At 37.7% G+C, this 21,138-nt stretch overlaps 1 protein-coding gene across 2 annotated transcripts in view; it reads right to left on the minus strand.

Moving 5' to 3' along the window:
• Positions 1 to 3,700: 3,700 nt before the first annotated feature.
• The window catches only part of traf4a (tnf receptor-associated factor 4a), a 40,579-nt gene continuing 23,141 nt past the window's right edge, over positions 3,701 to 21,138 (minus strand). The window contains exons 2-8 of one of the 2 annotated variants that reach the window (XM_079611520.1): positions 16,009 to 16,062; positions 15,613 to 15,664; positions 11,454 to 11,558; positions 11,032 to 11,193; positions 8,775 to 8,936; positions 7,257 to 7,412; positions 3,708 to 6,052 (exon numbers count right to left, since the gene is read on the minus strand). In XM_079611520.1, coding sequence (XP_079467646.1) covers positions 5,420 to 6,052; positions 7,257 to 7,412; positions 8,775 to 8,936; positions 11,032 to 11,193; positions 11,454 to 11,558; positions 15,613 to 15,664; positions 16,009 to 16,062 — 1,324 coding nt within the window. In that variant the 3' untranslated portion in view covers positions 3,708 to 5,419. Of the gene's footprint in view, positions 6,053 to 7,256; positions 7,413 to 8,774; positions 8,937 to 11,031; positions 11,194 to 11,453; positions 11,559 to 15,612; positions 15,665 to 16,008; positions 16,063 to 21,138 lie in introns of both variants that reach the window. The other variant, XM_079611521.1, reaches the window with a different exon arrangement.

A 21,138-nucleotide genomic window follows, 5' to 3' on the forward strand; every position in this document is an offset into this window, starting at 1 on the left:
GTGGGCGCGAAGCCCCCCCTTTGGATCTGACGTCACGATCGGCCTCTCTCGATAGGCTGCTGCAGTTGCCGCAGGACAGCCAATAGGCACGCAGGCCGTCTTGCCTATGTCTGCATGCTGCCACAACGCGTTTTACATTAATTCAAAATTAATGATCATTTTTGGCTTCAATGTCTTGTGGAACAGAGGTTTTCCCCTGTTGTACTGTTTACTGTTGTAAATACACTGTTGTGCATCAACAGTGTATTTACACAACAGTAATGTGTTATAACATAACATTATTTAATATTTGAATCACAGCTTAGGCTATAGGCTAGTGTTTTGACATCGACAGCCCAAGTGCATCTTACCTTAAACTTGCGACTAGTTAACTTTCTAAAAGTTAATCGCTTCTCGGGTCGATATACCAGTTTTTAATGTGTGATTGTGTAAAGGTGTTCACGAGATACCAACCTTTTGCGAACTTGCTTTCAACGTTGATCACTCATTCTCATGGAGACGCGGCGTGCACGGAGGGGGAGGGGTGTGTGTATGCGGCCTGCGCACGCGTGCATGTGAGTGACAGAGAGACTATTCACCTGGGTTTTTCCCGTCTTAGAATTTAGAGAACAAATGCTTAATTTGCATTAAAAAAAATTAATCTCAGACAACTTGCAATGGTGGTTTTTCTTAGTTATTATGTAATACGGAATACATCACATATCATATTTACACTGGGAACATTTAAGAGTGATATTGATTGAATATTTATGTCGGCCTTAAAAAATTACACAAATAATGCTTAATTTCACCTTAAAAGTTGGTATTTTGCATATATATACATAAAAAAGGCAGTGAGCCTCCATTATATCTTTGCTCTGACCCTTGACTATCGATCTAGAAACTTAATTTCCTCATCTTGATTGCCTACTTACAAAAAAACTAGGGGAAAATGGTCCAACGACTGAGCAAGATAGGCAATTTGGCGGCCATTTTGATATGCAAATTAGAAGGTAAAAAACTCAAAATTTCGCTTGGGTACCAGTTTTTTTGGACTCAGCACCCTTGAAATATGTAAGGTAGGCCGGTTCCCGACTTGTACCCATAAATGCTCCTCACTTCTTATAGAAGGCCATTTTTCTGAAATCCGTCTAGTCTACTACCTTCACATCCACATTTCAAAAATATAACTTTTTAAAAAGAGTTCCAGTTTCTTAACAAGTCACCTTTCACAGTGAAATTAGAATTTTATGCACATTTTTTATCTGATATTATATACTATATATAAACAAAATAATCATAAATATGAATAAGTATAAAACATTTAATAAAGAAATTACATATTTTTCAAGACCATTAAGAATTTTTCTATTGTGACATTATTTTAATTAAAAAACACATTTTCACTCAAGATCTTATTACTGTAATGTATCTGGTTATTTTATTTTACGTGGATTTTTATAGGATTTTTATTTAATATACTGTATATAATTTCTATCGTTCTCAATGTGGATTCTCATTTGATCCTAATTGATTCATTATGATCCCCATTAATTTCTAAATGTTTGTTTCAGATTCTGCTGGCAAAATATGACCTGGACGGTTCAAAATCTTGGGTTTGGTAATATTTTGAAAAATGTTTTTGAAAACATTCTTTTATTTGATTAAAAATAAAAGTAAAAACTGTTATATTGTGAAGTATTACATTTAATATATTTCAAAGTCTAATTTGAATGTGATGCAAAGCTATTTTCAGCATCATTCCTCCAGTCTTCAGTGTCACATGATCCTTCAGAAATCATTCTAATTTGCAGATTTGCTGCTCAAGAAACATTTCTTATATTATCAGGGTAATATTTTTGAGGAAACTGAGATTGATATTTGATGAATAGGAATTTATTTGAAATAGAAATCTTTTGTAACATTATGAATGTCCTTACTGTCAATTTTGATCAATTTATTTGCTGAATAAAAGTATTAATATATCTTTAAAAAAATCTTACTGACCCCAAACTTTTTGAATGATAGTGTATACATGACCCTTCCACAAATTTCAAACCAACGTTTAGGTCTCAACACAAAGTTTTTAAAGCCTGTTTCAGGGATGGCCTGTCTTAACTGCACAGCTTCTCTCATGGGGGACTTGTGAGAAGCCTTTATATGCCTTCGTTTCTCCAAAAACTCCCATACACCCGTTCAGAGTCCAGAGAAAACCTCTGGCACGACATCAAAGTTGAGCACGTGTCTGCTTCACTTCCTCCCCTTCATCTCTGGGGGAGATCAGCACATGTGAGGGTAGTAATGAGATACAGCCCCTTTCACTTATTGTTAAAACAAAGCAATAAAAAATAAAAAAAACCTGTACAGACTTGGCACTCGTCATGACTGCTTGCAAATGGAGTGAATAAAATAAAAGCTGTGACATTGTGAGCCATTTCAGCCAAACTGTCTCTGTAAAGACCTTTAAGGGTTTCCACACCTTTTCACCAATGCATTTCCAGTGGTTTGTGATGACTGAATTAAGTTTTTCTGAATCGTTTCATAGAGATTGCACTCCAAAGGAGCAGCTGATGCAATATTTCAGAGCTAAGAGCAACAATACAATGCATGTTCACAATAGAAGTTTCCCTTTTATAACATTTCCAGACCCAACTCTCTGTTATTCCCAAACCCAAACGTGGGAACTTTGGCTGTACTACATAATTTTATTGGAGCTTACCGTATGTTCACACTGTCAGTCCAAATCAGATTATTTGTGTATCTGATTGGAATCTGATCTCAATTATTGTGTCCACACTGTGTATCGCACCTGTTCAAATGTTACCCTTTTGTTTTTAGGAATATCTGCATTGGTTTCTATGGCAAAGTTGGTAGGCATACGCCCAAAACAACAACAGCAACATGGAGGGGTTTGCAATACAGATGTTGTCTTATTTACAACATGACAATGTAGACGCCGCGATGGACTACAACGTCTTCGAGACAGCGGCAGAACTGTATAGGAGGCTGGTATGTGTGGCTTTATTCAATGCGGTTGTCTCCGCTGGTCTCAAAAAATTCAACATGTCTCCATTTTATTGTAATTTTTTGCCCAACCGCCACTTTGAAACAACACAACCTTGTTTCTACAGCGACTTTCAGCATGTTTCCTATAACAACGTTTGACATGTTTACGTTTTACTTAGGCTAATTGGCGTGAGAAAGTCACATAAACCACGCGAAATCCGTTCAGATCAGTCAGACTGAAACAGATTACCAGAAATGTGATTTGAATAGGATTTCATACCACATAAGAATATAACTCAAAACGGATTTGTAATTTTTTTTTTTTTTAAATAGATCGTGTCACGTGCTTTTTGGCCGTTCACACTAAATCTGATCGTATTTCAATCAGATATGCACATAGACTAAATTGGATTTGGACTGACAGTCTGAACGAGGCTTATGGAAAGTTTCTAAAGTTATTTGGCCTAGTTCAGACAGTCAGTCCAAATCCAATTTTTGCTCATATCCGACTGAAATACGATCAGATTTAGCAAGTGTGAACGGCAAAAAAAAAAACTTTTTCTTCTACAAAAGCTTTGTGTTGCTGGTCTTGTGTGCGGCTCCCGAGGGATTGGTAAACATTTGCGACTGCGGGCCATGTCAACTTTGAGATGCCGACTGTCACGTGAGACAAACAGAGTTTTCCAGCAACATTTAAGAGACGAAACCTGATCAGAACAGACCTTGTAGACATTGTTTTATTTCAAGTGATATTTGACAAGCAATCATCAAATCAACATATAAAAACATCTGCACCATTTCTTGTCAAGCTTATGTCACGGCGCTTTAAAATAAATACTTCTTCAAGAGGAAATAATACAGACATAATATGCAAAATCCAAACCAGACAAAACAAAATGACAGAGAAAATGCCACAGAGGTGAAACATAAAAAGGGTCCATAAAACGTCAACGTACAGCCCCCGAAACTCATCGTCAAAAAGAGTTGTAGAAAACATCTGAAGTACTTTGTAAAATACAGAATCTTAGCAAAAATGTCTTTTGTTTTTGTTTTTTTCTCCCAGGTTTTCTCAAAATCATTGCAAAATATTAGCTGGTATCATAGCGAGATTAAATATGAAGAAGAATGTGCTTTTTGCATGTTTTTTTTTATTAGTATTCACATATAATATATAATAAGTATCAACAAAGTCCTCCACTGGTCTGTATGGAGCAATGGCAGCCATATTGCACAAGGCTCATCTTCCTCAGGCACATGGAAGAACTCTCCTCTCGTTCACATGCTGCTTTAACAGGCACGGGTAACCATGGCTACCAGCGCCACTCGAATATGACGCCCTCGCACTCGACGCGCTTTTGGGCGGCCGTTGCGAGTGCCCGCACCTTTCTATTCATCATCTGCCAGCGTCCGACAGAGTAAAACAAAGAACAGAAAGAGTCAACTGAGCATGCGAGTCCAGAGTTCACATTCGAAATCCCCCTCTGTTTATGACACAAACGCAACAGGTTGCTCACATTTTTTTTTCTTCACATATTAAAAAAATTTGGTTCCTTTTGCTCGTCTGCCCGCCGCAACGCAACAAGCCCTCACACGCTGGTTAAGAATACAGGTATACAGTACAAAAAACTGGTCCACGTCTTAGATCATGTGACCTGTGAATGCAACCCTCACAAACACCCACAGACTGAATGTAAACAATCTCTCGCATGGCTTTCGATCCGAACCGGAGTGCATGAGCTTGAAAAATGTGTCGTTTTTCCACTGTACAATAACGAAAAAAAGCTTGCCACCATGCTTTAGCACCTCTGAATCTGTCCCAAATGTTATATAGTATTGAAAAAACATAACGTATCATCAAATACTACTATGCACCGTTGTATCGAAGTCTCGAACCGCTAGAGCGAGTTAAGCTACATTTAGTTCACAGCTGTTGTTAGTTTACTTAAAACGAGTTAAACAGGAAATCAACGCTTTTTTGAGTTTCTCATCAAGGACCGGTGCTGGGCGAAAGTGTGTACACAAAAAGGTAAAAAGAGGGTTAGTGTGTGTACGCCGAATGCCTGCCACCGTGTCGCAGAGCTCCGTTGCCTCGCCTCCGAAGAACATTCTCAACAAGCAAAGGTTACGAATAGCCTTTCACAGTCCGCTTCAATCGTTCACTTGACATTTGCGAGAGAAATGACATAAAAATAACATTTAAATTAAAATAAATGTTCTAGGCACTACTGAATGTCCAAAGGCGTTGCTGTAAATTGAGGAAGAGAGTGTTAGAAAGCAAATCCAAAACGTTTTAAAGTGATGCTTTTGCGAAACACTTCTACACGTAGATACCTCAAAACCAGCCAAATAACCAGATAGACGAGCTCCGAGTCTTTCGGTAGAGTTTCTGAGAGGAAGAAGGGTCCATAAAGACGTACGTCAAGACAAAACGTCCTCAGGCCATGATTTTTTGTGGGATCTCTATGGAAGCTTTGAGGAAGATGGAGTTGTCACGGATGTAGTTCCTCTTCTTGATCTCGTCGTGCGAGATGAACTTGGGGTAGCCGAAACCCAGCGTGCTCTCGTCCAGCGAGTTCCGGCTGCTGCACGGTTTCTGGAAGTTCTTCCAGTTGGGATCAGGGTTGAAGGTCTCCGTGATATGCTGAGGTTTGGAGAGCGACGGGTCGCTCTGGTCCAAAATGGAGAAGGTCACCTTGTAGGAGAAGGGCCATTCCAGCAGGTTGTCGTACTCGCCGGGAAGCACGCGGATGTAGATGGAGAGATGCGAGCCCTCTCCGCTGCCGTTGCCGTTCAGGAACGCGGACACCTGCAGCTTGTAGCCGTAGCGGTGCGTGTAGAAGGGCGGACTGAAGAACTCGTGGTTGTTGCGGAGTTTGGCCTCCTGCAGCTTGCGCGAGTAGTCGGTCAGCTTCCAGATGAGAACGCCGTCGTGACTCACCGACAGCTCCTCCATTTCACGTCTCAGCTCCATGATTTCCTGTCGCTGCCGTCCCACCAGATTACACATCATGGTTAGGTGGGATTTTGTGCTCTCCTCCAGGTGTCGTCCGATTGCCATCTTTGGGCACTATAAACCAGAGCACAGAACATTTGCATAAGTATAATATGAATTTGAGTGCTGACTAAAATGTGCTCATCTTGTTTTGATCTGCACAATGCTATTAACATAACTATAGACCTTGATTATCTTTTTAGACATCATATTTAATTCGACACGAATCAATGAATCAATGTATCAGTGTATTAATTTAAAAATATAAATGTAAAAAATGTTCTCAAGCTGACAAATAAACTGACATATTTAAAAATGTTTATATAATTAATGTTTAAAAAAAACTGTAGTTCAATAACAATAAATAAATTGATAATTAATGCAACATTTAGAAATAAAAAAAACATTTACAAACGACTTTTTCTGATTCATTAAATAAACAGTTTAAAAATAAAATATCTACTTATTTGTCGATTTGAAATGTGTTTGAAACATGACCTATATAAACAGTTGTAATATGTCTATTTATTTGTCCATTTCAAAAGGTAATTATTTTAATGCTACATTTACCTACAATTTTCAAACTACTAATGAACAAAAAATGTATAAATAACTTTTAAAACTTATAAATAAACAGACATATTTAATTATTAAAACATTAATAATTATTTAATAATTAAATGCAACATTTAAGAATTTAAAGTATTTACAAATTACTTTCTTTGATTATTTGTCAATTTGAAAAGTGGTTATTTAATTAGTTTACTGTTACATTTACTTATATTTTTCAACGTATCAATAAAAAACAAACATGTAAATAAATGATTTTTTATTTTACTGTTACGTTTAACAAAATGCTTTAAGCATAATTAATTAAATAAGTTTTACATTTATTTTTGCATTTGAAAAGTGATTTAAGAATATTTTTAAAGTTTTTTTTATTTTTTCAATTATTAAATTGATAATTTCTTTTAATTATTATATTCTTTTTAACAAGCACTGCTAGTCCTCTATACTCTCGGGTCTGTATACTGCAAGTAAAAACAGGAGACCAGAAACATGTTACAGTAAAGTTGTTGACAGTGATGCCTGCAAAGTGCATTAAAAACTGTATTTCCCCGAACTCCCTTGATCTCAAAAACTAGCAAATATGATATCCTTAAAAACAGTCTTCTACGATAAGCTTCAAATGGATTTTTTACTGGTTTTACAGGTGTGGAGGAAGGAAAACTGCATTGGGCAGCATATGAATGCGGTGAAGTTACAGCGCAGGACTCACTCTGTGTTTGCAGCCGGCCTCCTTGAAGGGGCAAAGGATCAGCGCGCTGCCACAGCTCTCCTTCACGTGGTTCGCCAGATCCTCACGGGCAATGTTCGGGGTGCCGCATTGATTGGGACACTGCACAGGAAAGCGAGGGCAGTGGTACTGGTGGTTCTGGGGGATGAAAGGCAACAGTCAGCATTGACGTGAATCGGTAGGTTGTGCTGTGATGTCTTGAGCAATACCAGCTTGAGCTCTGAGATGCGAGAACTAAAATATGCATAGATTCATAAAATCATCATGAGATCATCTATTAAAGAGTCGCTGCACTCGTGATCCTGTAGCGTGAGCGTGACACTAGAAAAGCCAAAGTCATGGGTTCAGTTCACATACTGATAAATGTTCAGGCTTTGGATTGAAGTGTAGGCCAAATGTTAGTCATAAAGTAAGAAATGATGCAACAAAAGAAAAACGAAATGTGAATCCTCCTCTGTATAAGGAAATTAAAAGACCAGTTTTTCGGTTCCAAAACCTACGGGTGCCTACAGAGACAGTATTTTAAGGCATCACAACACGAAGTGCTGTGCAAAAAGGAAGCCGACTTAACTACGCCGCCTCCTAATATCCCTCGTTTTAACCAAATTCTGAGGCAGCATTAAATGTATCATTTTAAATGCACTGTGCCAAAGTCTTTTTAAGACAAGTCATTTCACTTGGCGGCCATCTTTGAAAACGCCTCTCGGGCACAGGTCGAGGTCAGCTCCTATCTCTTTAAATGGAGAAACATCAAATTTGCCAATATAGGCTGTCAATGGAGGGAAATAAAACTCTCAGATTTCATTAAATACATAGATCTCCATTTGTGGTCTGAAGATGAACAAAAGACTTACGGGTTTGGAACAACATGAGGGTGAGAATTAATTTCATAATTTCAAAAAAAAAATTTTGGGTGAACTAACCCTATATATGAATAGGCTATCATTGTGTTAGCAGAGCAAAATGCTAACATCAAAATGAATTGAAATCACCTACATCTAGTCTTTCCTGCAGAGCGCTATTTGTTTGATTTGCTGCTTACTGTATGTAGAGCACTCCCATTTTGGTCACTTATGAAGTTCCATGACAGATGTAGCGAGGCAGGTTTTGGAACAGAGCTAGTGTGTGTGTTAGCTGGGCTGCTGAATCTCACTGTGTTTTCAGAATGTATATCTCTATGTGTGTGAAGGCAGGTGTTATGAAAAGAAGCAAGGCCAGTCCAAGCTGTGGTTGGCACCAAACCTAGAATCTAGAATGAAAGCCAGCATTTATGTAGTCACAGGCCCTCTGCCATCCCACCCTGTGGAGCCTCAAAACCCTTTTAATTCACCACTGAGCAGCTACTGTTCCATTAACACCAGGCGTTGGACGTGCGCACAGAAAAGTCAATAAGCAAACACTATTTGTTTCCATTTTTCTGTCGTACAGACGTAAGACCACAGCTGAAGTCAAAGCACTGAATGATTTGGGTGTAGAGGTTCACTGTGCCGTGTCACTCACCTGGATGGTGTCGTAGACAAACTCTTTTCCGCAGTACTTGCAGGGTTGCGTGCGTTTGGGGCATTCTGTCATGGTGTGCTGGGATAATAGTCTCCTCATCATTCTTGCGCCACACTTGTTCTCGCAGTACACGCTCTCCTGCGGACAGATGCCCTGGTGGTTCTGAAAGGAGATGGAGATGTGAGAGGAAGAAAAGAAACTAGATTTGCATTTTCTGAAGATATTACCAGAGCTTGCGAAGAAAACCACTGTTGGAGATTTCGGTTAGTTTAGGTTTTGCATAAATTAAATTATCTGGTTTGTCGCTGTCGTGGCACTCTTTTTTTGCCGCTGAAACATCAACACCCATCCCGACACAGTCTTTACAGCGTAGGGGGGCACATAGATGGTACATCAATGGTTCCATGAAGAACCCCATCCATTGAATATTTCCATTGCACAAAAGGTTGTTTATAGTGGAATTCTTTAACATTGATGCCATAGAGGAACCAATTTTGATTCCTTAAAAAAACTTACAGAGGGAACAGATCTTTAAAGTGTGAAGAACATTTGAATAATCTGAAGAACCCTTTTCCACTATAAATAACCTTTTTTTGCAATGGAAATGTTCTATGGATGTTAAATGTTCTTCATGGAACAATACATGCCAATAAAGAATCTTTATTTTTTTAAGAGTGATAAGAAAAAATTGTTCTTTTAAAAACTGTTCCATGAAAGGTTCTTTGTGGAACCAAATTTGTTCTTTAATGACACATCTGTGGAACCTTTATTTTTAAGAGTATATAATTAATGCCCAAAAGTAAGAACTCTAGGAATCATACACTTATTGATTTTTCTTAATGGTTACAGAGAAAAACTGAGCATTATACATTAAACGCCTCACTAACAGACCTTCAAGTCATTCCAAACACAAACTCGTGCAGAAAAATGCAACACCTTTCTAGGAGAGGTATGACAGATGCTTGAAATATATATATTTTTTAAATCCTTTGACTAGAAGGATTCATACTCTGAAGCAAAAAACATCAGAGTCTGTGTCCGTCATACATTATGCGATTCTCTGTGAAATTTGTCAACTATGACTACGCAAAATCTGCAGACTGGCTTTGAATTTACTCTTTAGGCAACTCTCTCAAACCTCAAATCAGGGCGATAGTCACGTGGTGTATTCTAGCCCTAACTAGAATGTTTTTTTAATATCATATCTGCCTTGCAAGCAATTTCAAAGCACAAAGAGACAGACAAATTTCCCCACTGGCTATAAAGTGGCAAATCCCAAATAAAATAGTTCTTTAATCATAAACTGTAACAATTTAGTGCAATTTTGCAGCCTACCCACGACACAAAAGAAAGATTCCCATAAAATGCAATTGCAAATGCTTAAATACCCCTTTTATACATTGTGAGGTTTGTATTACATGTATAAAAATAGGAGTGGCACTATATTAGCGAACAACCCCGGTCCTTGTGCTACTACGATACCAAGCTGCCAATTTGCTAATCACGAATTCTTAGAGTTCTCACCATGGTGTAATTCTGCAATGTGTGAAGTACACAGTCCTCTTCCTTCATGTAGCAATCCATATTATAGAGCACAAACTCACAGTAATCAAATAAGAAATCTAATACCCTAATGCATCCAAAAGGCTAATATTCCAAACAATAGAATGCTGCAGGGATGAAGTTAGCATCACCCTGGTTCTCTCAACAAAAGCCAATAGGATTTTTTTCCATTGATATTTGGATTGTTGAAGAAAATAAGCTCTGTGACTAACAAAAGTTTATGATTTTTACACATTGTGTTCATCAAGATAATCTTCACAAATGAAGTTTACTGTAAGTGCAACTGGCAGAGTTAAAGAACTCTTTCAAACTTCCAAAAACTCTTTCAATCTTAACTTACAATCTACAAGTTGAAAAGTTTGAGTAAGAATAGAGCGGGAGTATAAACACAGCAAGGTTAGTTGTGACAACCTCTGTAGTCCCATTTAGCCACTTGTTAGCATGTGTTTTTTTTTTAAGACATGTAAAAGCTTAAAAAGTTCAGTGTAAGGTATAACTAATTTATTTTGTCATAGTATAAAACGTGTAAATATCTTGAGCGTGTGTTACCCACAGACCTTATTTCAGGCCAAAACACATTTTCAGACCGATGGAACCGGAAGTGCTAAAATGCTTGTTTCCAGGTTTTAGGACTCTACAACAGGCCTTCAGCACTCTATAACAATGTGTCCCGGACGTGGTTTGACCCCAGTACCTCATAGGCCTCTCCTGTGAACTCGCTCCCGCAGAACTCGCACTTGACCTTGCGCTTGGGGCAGTCGTGCTGCAGGTGTTCGGGCAGGTCTCTGCGCGTCAGCTTGACGGAGCAGCGGTTGGGGCAGGGGATCACGTTGAAGGCGCAGGTCGAGAAGTGGCTCTGGAAAAGAAACAGACAAGTATGCTTTGTAGTGTACATTTATGGTAACACCATTTTTAATATAGGGTGAAATATCACTAACACAACAACACATTTTAAACAAATCAGTGCTAGCTAACAGACTATACTAGCTGATACTACTAGACACAATACAAGCAGATGCTATGTTAGGAGACTAGTATTTTCACAAAGCATCAGAAAAAAAAAAAAAAACGACTGGACAAAGAGCATGCATCAGAAAAAGAGAAAAGCATCATTACCTGTAGCTGTTTCATCTGACCGGTCCAGCGGCAGCCCTCTTCACTGTGAATACAGCGGATGGCCAGCGCCAGTATCTGCTGCTCCAGCTCAGGGTCAGGATAGATCTATAACACACCATTACACCAAGGACACATTAATCAACGCTGTCTCCTCTCTTAGAACACACTCATATATTAACCACTCAAGGACAGGACAGAGGTCTGGATTTAAACATTCACTTATTAACTATGGCACAGTATACGCCTGTGGCGTCTCCCACGCTAAAGGGGATTGTCTGTGTATATAATTTCAGTTATAGTCACGTCATTCATTAGGATAGGTGTGAGTACTTGAGTACTCGGAAATAACAGACATGATTGACCATAAAACACAATAAATGTGTAACTTGACTGAGTATTTCATAAAATTTCACACCAAATCAAAATCATGTTAAATCACATTATTTTCAGTGGTATCTAGCGATTCTGACAGATAATTTGAGTGTCAGGGTTATGTTGTGTTTAGTTTTTGTTTTGATTGTTCCCCGTCACTGAGTTCTTGTTACTAGTTTATTTCCATTGTTTTCTAAATGAGTTTCACACCCGTTTCTTGTTCTGTTATTTATCCCTGTGTGTATTCCAACCTTCTGTTCTTTCTGTTCATTGTACAGTGTTTTCTTTGTTCATGTGTGGAAAGCCTATGCTATTCTCCTGAGTGTTTGTCTAGGTAAAGGTGGGGTAAGCTATATTTGAAAAATACTGTTTGAAAGTTGGTCGGACCGACACAACAACAAACGTGTAGCCAATCAGCATTAGGGGGCGTATGACGGTGGCAGGGAGAGAACGAGCAAGAGGGAGATTTGAAGACTGTAGAAAGAGAGATGCAGATTTTAGGATATCAGATCAAATTCTGCATGAAAACCAAAATGCAAATAAATTATAATTAAAAACATACAATAATAATAGAATAAGTAATCTAAATAAAATTTGATTGAGGTACATTTTCATATGTGCTTTTAAATTTGATTTTCATTTCTATTTTGCGGCAATTTTCTTGGGTTACACTTTATTTTAAGGTGACGTAGTTACATTAATATCACTTAGTACTTATTTAAATTAGTACAATGTACTTACTATAGAGTTTTGGTTAGTCTTTGGTTTAGGGTTAGTTACTTGTAATTTTGCATAATTTACTTTTATTGCTATAGTAAGTACATGTAGTAATGTGTTACTACGTCACCTTAAAATAAAGTGTTACCTTTTCCTGGAAGTCGCAATATTGTTCACTTGGGATGAAAACTGATTATTTTAACTGAAGTTAAATAAAATTCACAGCCAGTTTTTGTAATTCTGACACAATTTGTGTTCAATACTGACACTGGGGGAAATTCACTAATAATTTATTGTTCCTGTTGTTTTAGCACTTTATTTAGTAATTAAATGATTCACATACTCACAAAATCTGTGATGAATTAAGAGCAAGATTTCAAACCACATACCTGAATTGGCTCAACAACGTCTAAATTGAAGATATACATCTACTTATAATGCTCATAAGTTTATTATAATTTGATGAATTACTCCTGCACAATAATTTTTCAAGTGAAATGTCATATATAATCATCTATAACGAGCCTAATTTTTAAAGAAAGATTACCATATTAAATTTATTCTAAATTTAAGTTAAATTCTTCAATATCTTATTTAAAAAATATGTTTAAATTGCACTTTTGTAGTCATTCATATTCAGTCAGTTGTACATTGATGATTTTATATTGTTATTCTACATAAACAACAATGATGAAACACCATGAAAAAAAAATGCAAAGCGTAAAACAGATTTTGAGAGACAGGGGAAAGAATAATGTTTTGTCAAAAACACAAATGCAGTGCTGCACGATCAAATTCAATTTCACGGAGACGGATGGCCTCAACTAGAGCCCCGTGAAACGAGTGTGTACACGTGCGTCTGTGTGTGTACGTTGCATTCAGCGGCTATTGCATCTTCCCTTCAGCCATAAAGTCGATGAAGGATGAGACGGTACTCCATCCAATCAGCCCAAATCCGCTGCAGGCAGGATTTACATACACACACACACACACACACACACACACACACACACACACACACACACACACACACACACGTGAGGCAGCACTGAAGACGTGGCCGTTCGCCACCCATGTCATCCCATACGGAGCCAACCCTCCCAACCACACCAACCACACACACACACACACATTAATTTTCATTGACAGATTTTCTGGCATACTAAGATAAACTCTCGCAACTGTGCCATGCTGTCATACACACAACAACTGATAATTGTTGGAAGATTTGTCGATTAAAAATAAATAAATACATATAAGAAGGCAAATCTTCAGTCTAAAAAATACGGAATTGTTCTGCCGCTAATTTGCATAAGTTGGATAACCATTATCAATAATGGGGTTGCACATTTAACGCACACAAACTTTTCAATGGTATATAGTGTACTTATTCACTTCATAGTTTTGACAGAGTAGGTATACCTAATGAGACATGAGACGTGTGGTGAACCCAACCTCAAACAGGCAGAGACAGGCACTGAACAACAGCCCTGCGGAGGTGGATGGGTAATCTGTGGGCGACTGGACGGCTGTCAGGTCTTTAGAAATTACTGCTTGTGCTTTAATTGTGTGTGTTTAGGCCTCATGAGCATCAGACACCCCTCCTGCAGCACTCCAGGCTTTCCAGGATGAGTAGAGTTATCCCCCTGACTTCATGCAAATCACAGTTTCAACGGATTAGTGCGCTAAAGCTCTTTCCAACACAGAACAGGTTTAACTTCGTGCATGTGCCCTTCCAGAAGCGTGTCAAGCGCACTGCACGAGAAGATGACTCAGATGTTAGAAGAGTAATAGGGCTGAAAGTTAGAGATTAATTTATGCCCCCCAATATAAAAAAAACATAGACTGATTTGACACAGTTTTAGACATCAGCAACAAAAGATTTGGGAAGCATTTTGTGTACGATTGTGTATTTTAGCCCTGGCAGCCAATCACTGATTTAGAGTAGCTTTAAAATCACTGTTGTTAAATTCAAGCTACAGTATGTTTATCATCTGCGGAGAACTCTTGAGGTTTCGTAATCTCACTTTCTGGGGCACCACATGAGTAAAATGGAATGTAAAATGTAAAAATGTAAATGTAAAACTCTTTAAAGACTGCACTCTTCTCAGCTCAACTGGATTAATTAACTTACTAAAGGGTAAAATGAAAAATTAGCCAAACCTTTGATTAAAGATTTGGTGAAATTCCTTCTTTAATGTGGCATGGTGTAAATTAGCTAAACCACAGAAGAAAATTGCCTATATTAAATATATTGCGAGAGGAAACGCTTACAGTGGAGGCTACTGTATTAATATGTAATACCTTCATGAAGAGATTAACCCTTAAACCGTTTTTAAATTCAACACAGCATCCGTTTTTTGCCCTTCCTCTCATCCTTTGGCTAGTGTTGCAGTTTATGATCATGCTATCTTTTTTTATTTTTAAGATCTTTAATTTTTCAGTTCTATTTCTAGAAAGAAAACATATTTTATGGAATTTTTTTTTTTTTTTTTGAATTGATGCACATTGTATGTCCAATTAAACACGCTAAATTATTCTAAATCATTGTGAAACCAATGGTGTGAGTTGAGACTTCTTATCTTCTTCTTATTTGTCCAAACAACCTAGGACTGTTTATATGTATATTTTTATTATTTAGAAATATATTTATATTTATATTCCATGCAGAAAAACCACACTGCAGCATTAAAGCAGCATAAAATATATCCTGTCATATTCCAAGCAAATCTATGTGACATCTCCATTTCTTTCTTCATTCCTCCTTCCCACATTCCCAGGAAAACGAGTGGCCTGTGGTAGTTCATTAGTGTGATTACTCGGGTGGTTGGAGAAGCGTGGACGAAGGGTTAGCGCCTGGGGCAGTCACTGACTCACAAACATAGCCCGCTATTGTTGACACATTAGCATTACGTACACTCTTGCAGAGCCACTCACGGAAAAAGTTGTACAGAAAGAGGCCCCTGTAACTCCACTGTATAGTGCAGGGATGTAAATGACTGTGGGAGATTGAACTGTAATCTGTTCTACAGCAGAATGCACAAGAGATTAGTGCTGAGTGCATTACTACCTTGGCGTAATCCAGTGGGAGCTGGTCCTCCGGGCACTTGAAGACCCCCTCACTGCAAACAGAAGAAAAGGAGGATATATTTTCACTTCACTGAACAAATCAGATACAAATAATTGATTCTGTTCAGGGTTGTTATAAACAGCAGATTCAGTGTGAAAGCATCTGAAATTAAATTGTGAGGGTAAACTAGATTTGACATATTTTCATTGAATACATATGTGCACACATCTTTAACATCATTTTTTTCAACACAAAGTTTTTAAAAATATGTTTTTCCAAAACATAATAATACAATGAATCATTGATTCAAGTTTTTGGGGACATTTAACAACCTGAACTAACCTTGTCCTGTCATAAAAAGATCAAATTATCTGATATTTTAAGAGAGTTATTGACCTTGACACAGTCAGGACTGTCTGCAGGGGTCCCTCTGTGATGTCATTTTTGTCTCTGTGAGACATAATAATAAAAGATGGTCAAATGTCATTTTAAAATTGTTTATTCTTTCATTTTTTTCCCATTATGAATTCAGGATAGGTGAATCATCCTGACATTTTTTATTTTACACCACTCATTTTTTATAATATACTCAATTTCAATACAGAAATAATACTAATAAAAAAAAAACATGCTCATCACAGAAAATGTACATTTAAAGTTTTTGTACGTTTTTTTTTGGCTTTTAGTATGAATATGTTAGCCTTAAGGTTATCTATAAGCAAGAGTGCTCCAAAACAATGAAAAAAATCGCATTTAGAAGATATAAGCATTCAAACCATACAGTTTCTTACTTTTGCCAATATGGACCAATGATTTTGACACTTCACATTTTCTGTCCAATCAAATGCTCTCTAGAATCTAAAGCATCGTCCCTACACTATAAATAGATGCTGAAGCTGCGGCTGAAATCTGTAAATTTTTCACACAATTACCATTTCCTATGGTGAATGGCACATATATCAAGTCAAGTCACCTTTATTTCTATAACGGTTTATACAATACAGATTGATTCAAAGCAGCTTTACAGTGATAACAGGAAAATTATGCATTTCGGCTGTTGTTCAGCTGAAGTTCAGGGTTGATTCGGTTCCATTGTAAAGATCATCAGTTGGTCGAGCTGTGATGTTAACAAAACGCCATTGGCTATTTTAAAAAGGGGGAGGGGCTGCTCGATAATGTCCTGCAATGTATTCCTGTTGCAGTGGAAATTACGTCAACACATTGAATAACGCTGCGTTTCAAGGCACTTCAGTGGGACTTTAAGATTGTATGCATGCATTGCATTTTAAAGTATTAATAGATGGGAACAAAAAATGACCACTATTTATGTCTGCAGTACAAACAGTGCAAGGTGATTTACACACAGAAGTCTAATACTTAGGATTAGGGGTTTGTTCAAATCCCTTACTTTAAGTATGCGCACCAGTAATAGTGAGTCATGCCTTGGCAAGTACTAAACATTGCCTTTCTGTCTGACTGGAGGAGTGCCCTAATCTGGGCTCTTCGCCACCCCCCAGTTTTTTTTTTACTAGGATGAAGGTTAATTATGTACCCTAGTTGTGAACTGCTTACAACAACGCCAAAGGGAGCCAGAGAGAAAGACGCTGTGGCGGGACATAGAGAAGAAAAAGGAAGACATGAGATTTAGCCCGGCTGTGAGGCGACCAGCTGAGAGGGGCGTCGTGCCTCATTAGCGGGGCCCCTCTGGCAGCATTGGACGTCCCGAACACTGATGTCACCATGAAATATTCACATGGTAAATAATGGAAGTGACTGCAGATAGCAGTGACGGCGCAGGGGGAGGTGTGTGTGTGTCATAGTGTCCTACTGTACAGCACTGTTATTTACATAAAAATAATCCAAAAGGACCATCTGTGGAAGCGGTCCCGGGAGATGTGTTAATACGGCCCCTCAACTGCCTGTTACTGCCAACAGACAGTATATAGAGGGCATTAAACTGTGCTTATGAATGTGCCACATACCAGCTTTATTTTAGTATTATTTCTATACTACCATTACAGTTTTTATTATAATATTTTCAGTCATTTTAATTTATGCAATAAGCAATCTCACAGAGGCTAGCAATAGCAAGTGAGACGGTTACAAAAGCTACAACATCTCCATTCATTGATGCTTCACCTAAAATAATACGAATGATGTCACATGACGTGGACTGTCCCGGGCTGATTGGGGGCCAGATGGAACGGGTTTAACGCCTCAGGTGACGACAGAAACATCCATTAAGGTCAGTGTGTCAGTAGGGCTGCAATTAATACAAAAAAAGTCAATCAATTACCCACCAGAGGCAGACCTACTAATGCAAATGCATTACTAGACCATCAATGCGGTTGCATTGGGACTGTTCAGCTTTTCAGATGCGCTCTGATCGACAGCCGAGTACTGCCCCTTGACTGATAAACAAATATGAGACACAGAGAGAGAGGTGGGGAAGGTAAACTGGATGCTCTTATTTTTTACCATGTAAATAATGACTTGTCAGACCGAGTGTTTCCAGAGAGGAAGAGAAACCCAGCAGCTATGCATTCATCTGCTGAACGCCTCTAATTCGGATTGACTCTGAGGTACTGACTCATTTGTTAAGACTCATCATTCTGCTTCAGCGCTTTATTAGTGTTAGCGTAAGGAGGACAACATCAGCAAATGCATTTCATCTTCGATGCTAAAGCAGGTATGAAAGAAACACTTCAAAATCCTTGATGCTTGGCCCCCTCTCAATGCTTTGAAAGCCCTCTCACATGGATTCTCTGAACTTTACAAAGAGTGCTGATTTGACAGATTTGAGTTAAAGGGATAGTTCACTTAAACATGAAAATTCTGCCATCACTTAGTCACCCTAATTTTGCTCCAGACTAAACATAAAAATCTTATCCATGCTTGCACATAATAGATGCGAAGGATAACATTTCAATGCTCCTCATACAAAAAAATGTCAGTGGAAACTGAAACTGTACATTTAGGACTGTCAAAGTTAATGTGTTCACTTGAAATACTAAATGTTTAACAACGTATTTTAAGATATTTATCAAATTGCTTTCTAAATACAGCCCTAGAAACTAATATTTTTATTCAGCAAGGATTCATTAATATTTTAAGCAGCACAGCCGTTTTCAACATTGATAATAATAAGAAATGTTTCTTGAGCGCCAAATCAGCATATGTGACCCTGGACCACAAAACCAGTCACATGGGTAATTTTTTTAAAATAATACATCACATGAAAGCTGAATAAATAAGCGTTTCATTGATGTATGGTTTGTAAGGATTGGACAATATATGGCCGTGATAACTATTTGAAAATATGAAATCTGAGGGTGCAAAAAAATCGAAACATTGAGAAATTCGCCTTTAAAGTTGTCCATTTATGTTCGCGATTGTGCTGCGTTCACTCACAAAAATAAATGTTTCATATATTTACGGTAGGAAATTTACAAAATATCTTCATGGAACATGATCTTTACTTAATATCCTAATGTGTTTTGACATAAAAGAAAAATCAATAATATGGACCCTTACAATGTATTGTTGGCTATTGCCACAAACATACCCGTGCATCTTGTGACTGGTTTTGTGATCCAGGGTCACATATTAGAATGATTTCTGAAGGATCATGTGACATGTCAAATAGAAAGCAATTATTTTGCAATACTATTTTTTACAATATTACTGATTTTACTGTGTTTTTGACCAAATAAATGCAGCCTTGAGTAGAAGAGACCTCTTTCAAAAACACTTATAAACCTTTGAACGGTAATGTAATATAATAATGTAATGTAATATGGCAGACACAATATGCTTTTAAGTTACTTGACTGCACCAATCGCACATGAGCAATGGGGCAAATAAGTGGAAGCTCAGTTTCCTCCAGCACGCAGGCCGGCCTGACAGATGTTCTGCTAGAAAGACGACCAATCGAGACGAAGGCCCATGTGCTGCAACAGCAGGACAGACGAGAGTGCCTGCAGGCTAATATATATATTCATGTCTGTCCCCCTTCACCTAACACAGAGCTACAGCCCTCTGATCTCTCCTCAAACGTCATCTTCTACATCCCATAGGCACATTAGGGTCAGCTGTGTAGCATTAACAGAGCCGTTCACTTCTCATCAATGGTTCTTGATTGCCTCCCGAGCTCCTTAAAATATCTGCCGTGACCCACAGGTCAGATTAGTAAGCCGTCCGTTAGCAAAGTGATATAGATGAGGACAGGCGTCACAACACTGCACTCACACCTTCCACATAGCCTTTGACAGGCAGACCACCGGGAAGTGGCCAATCACTGTAGAGAAAAGCTCAACAAAGGGAACCTTAGAAAGGCTGAGAGCGAATCTGATTGCCTTCTTTATGATGAAACATCTCTCTCTTTCTGTCACAGAATTGTATGGAGGTCTACAGTCATCGATTCAACAGACGTGAATAGTAAGTGCACTTGAATACGGTTGAAGACAGCTAAATGAATCTCTGCCCTTGAAATGTGCACTCTGTGTTCATTTGGATATAGGAAACCAGAATTGTGATATCTCAAATCTTACAAAAGATCTTTATGTTGTTCACTGCCAACTTTCCTGTGAATTGCATTTCCATTTCACAGTAAAAAAAAAGAAAATAAAAAATGATTGACTTTATTTCTCATAGTCTTCATTATTATATCTCACACTTTTTCTCGTAATACTATGCGTCTCATTTATATTTATTGCTTATGGTTTTCTTTATTTCTGACATTTGCGATTTTGGTAATTGCAAATTTTATTTTCACTTTAGTTCTCATAATCATCACTATATTTCTCGTAATTCTCACTTTATACCTCACAATTGGGACTTTCTTTATTGTAATTGCATCTGTATATCTCACAATGTGGCTTTATAATTGCACAACTTTTTTAGATTTGCATTTTTTTCACATTTGCAACTCGGCTTAATTTCTCATACTTCCCACTTAATTTCTTGATTGTCAGTTTAGATCGCACAACTGCATCTACAGTATATTACTTGTAAATATAGCTGACTTTTTTTCATAATAATGACTATCTCACAATGTGACATTCTCATGCAATTGTCTATCTCACAACTGCAACATCCTCAAATTTATGACAACTTTATTTCTCATTGTTTTCACGTTATTTCTTGCAATTTCAACTTTATATCTCACAATGTGCCTATATATCTCATAATTGAGACTTTTACAAATGTATGGCTTCTTTATAACTGCACATATATTTCTCATCTTTTTCACATAATTTCTCACATTTACAACAACTTCTCATAATTTCAACTTTATTATCACTTTATTTGTCACTTCAGATCTTCCAACTGCAACTTTTTTCTTGTAACTGTGGCTTTATACCTCAAATGTGACTTTATTTACCAGATATGCAGATTAAGTTCCACCCTGTGATTCCTGCTCTCTCTTCCCAATTACCTCTCGTCCACTCTTTACTTTCTCTATTAACAAAGTGAAAAAGCACAGAAAAGGCTGAGAAGTTTCCGACTTGACATTTAGGATGGACA

Source organism: Phoxinus phoxinus, assembly GCF_949152265.1.
Source record: "Phoxinus phoxinus genome assembly, chromosome: 4".
NCBI classification, from domain to species: Eukaryota; Metazoa; Chordata; class Actinopteri; order Cypriniformes; family Leuciscidae; genus Phoxinus; species Phoxinus phoxinus.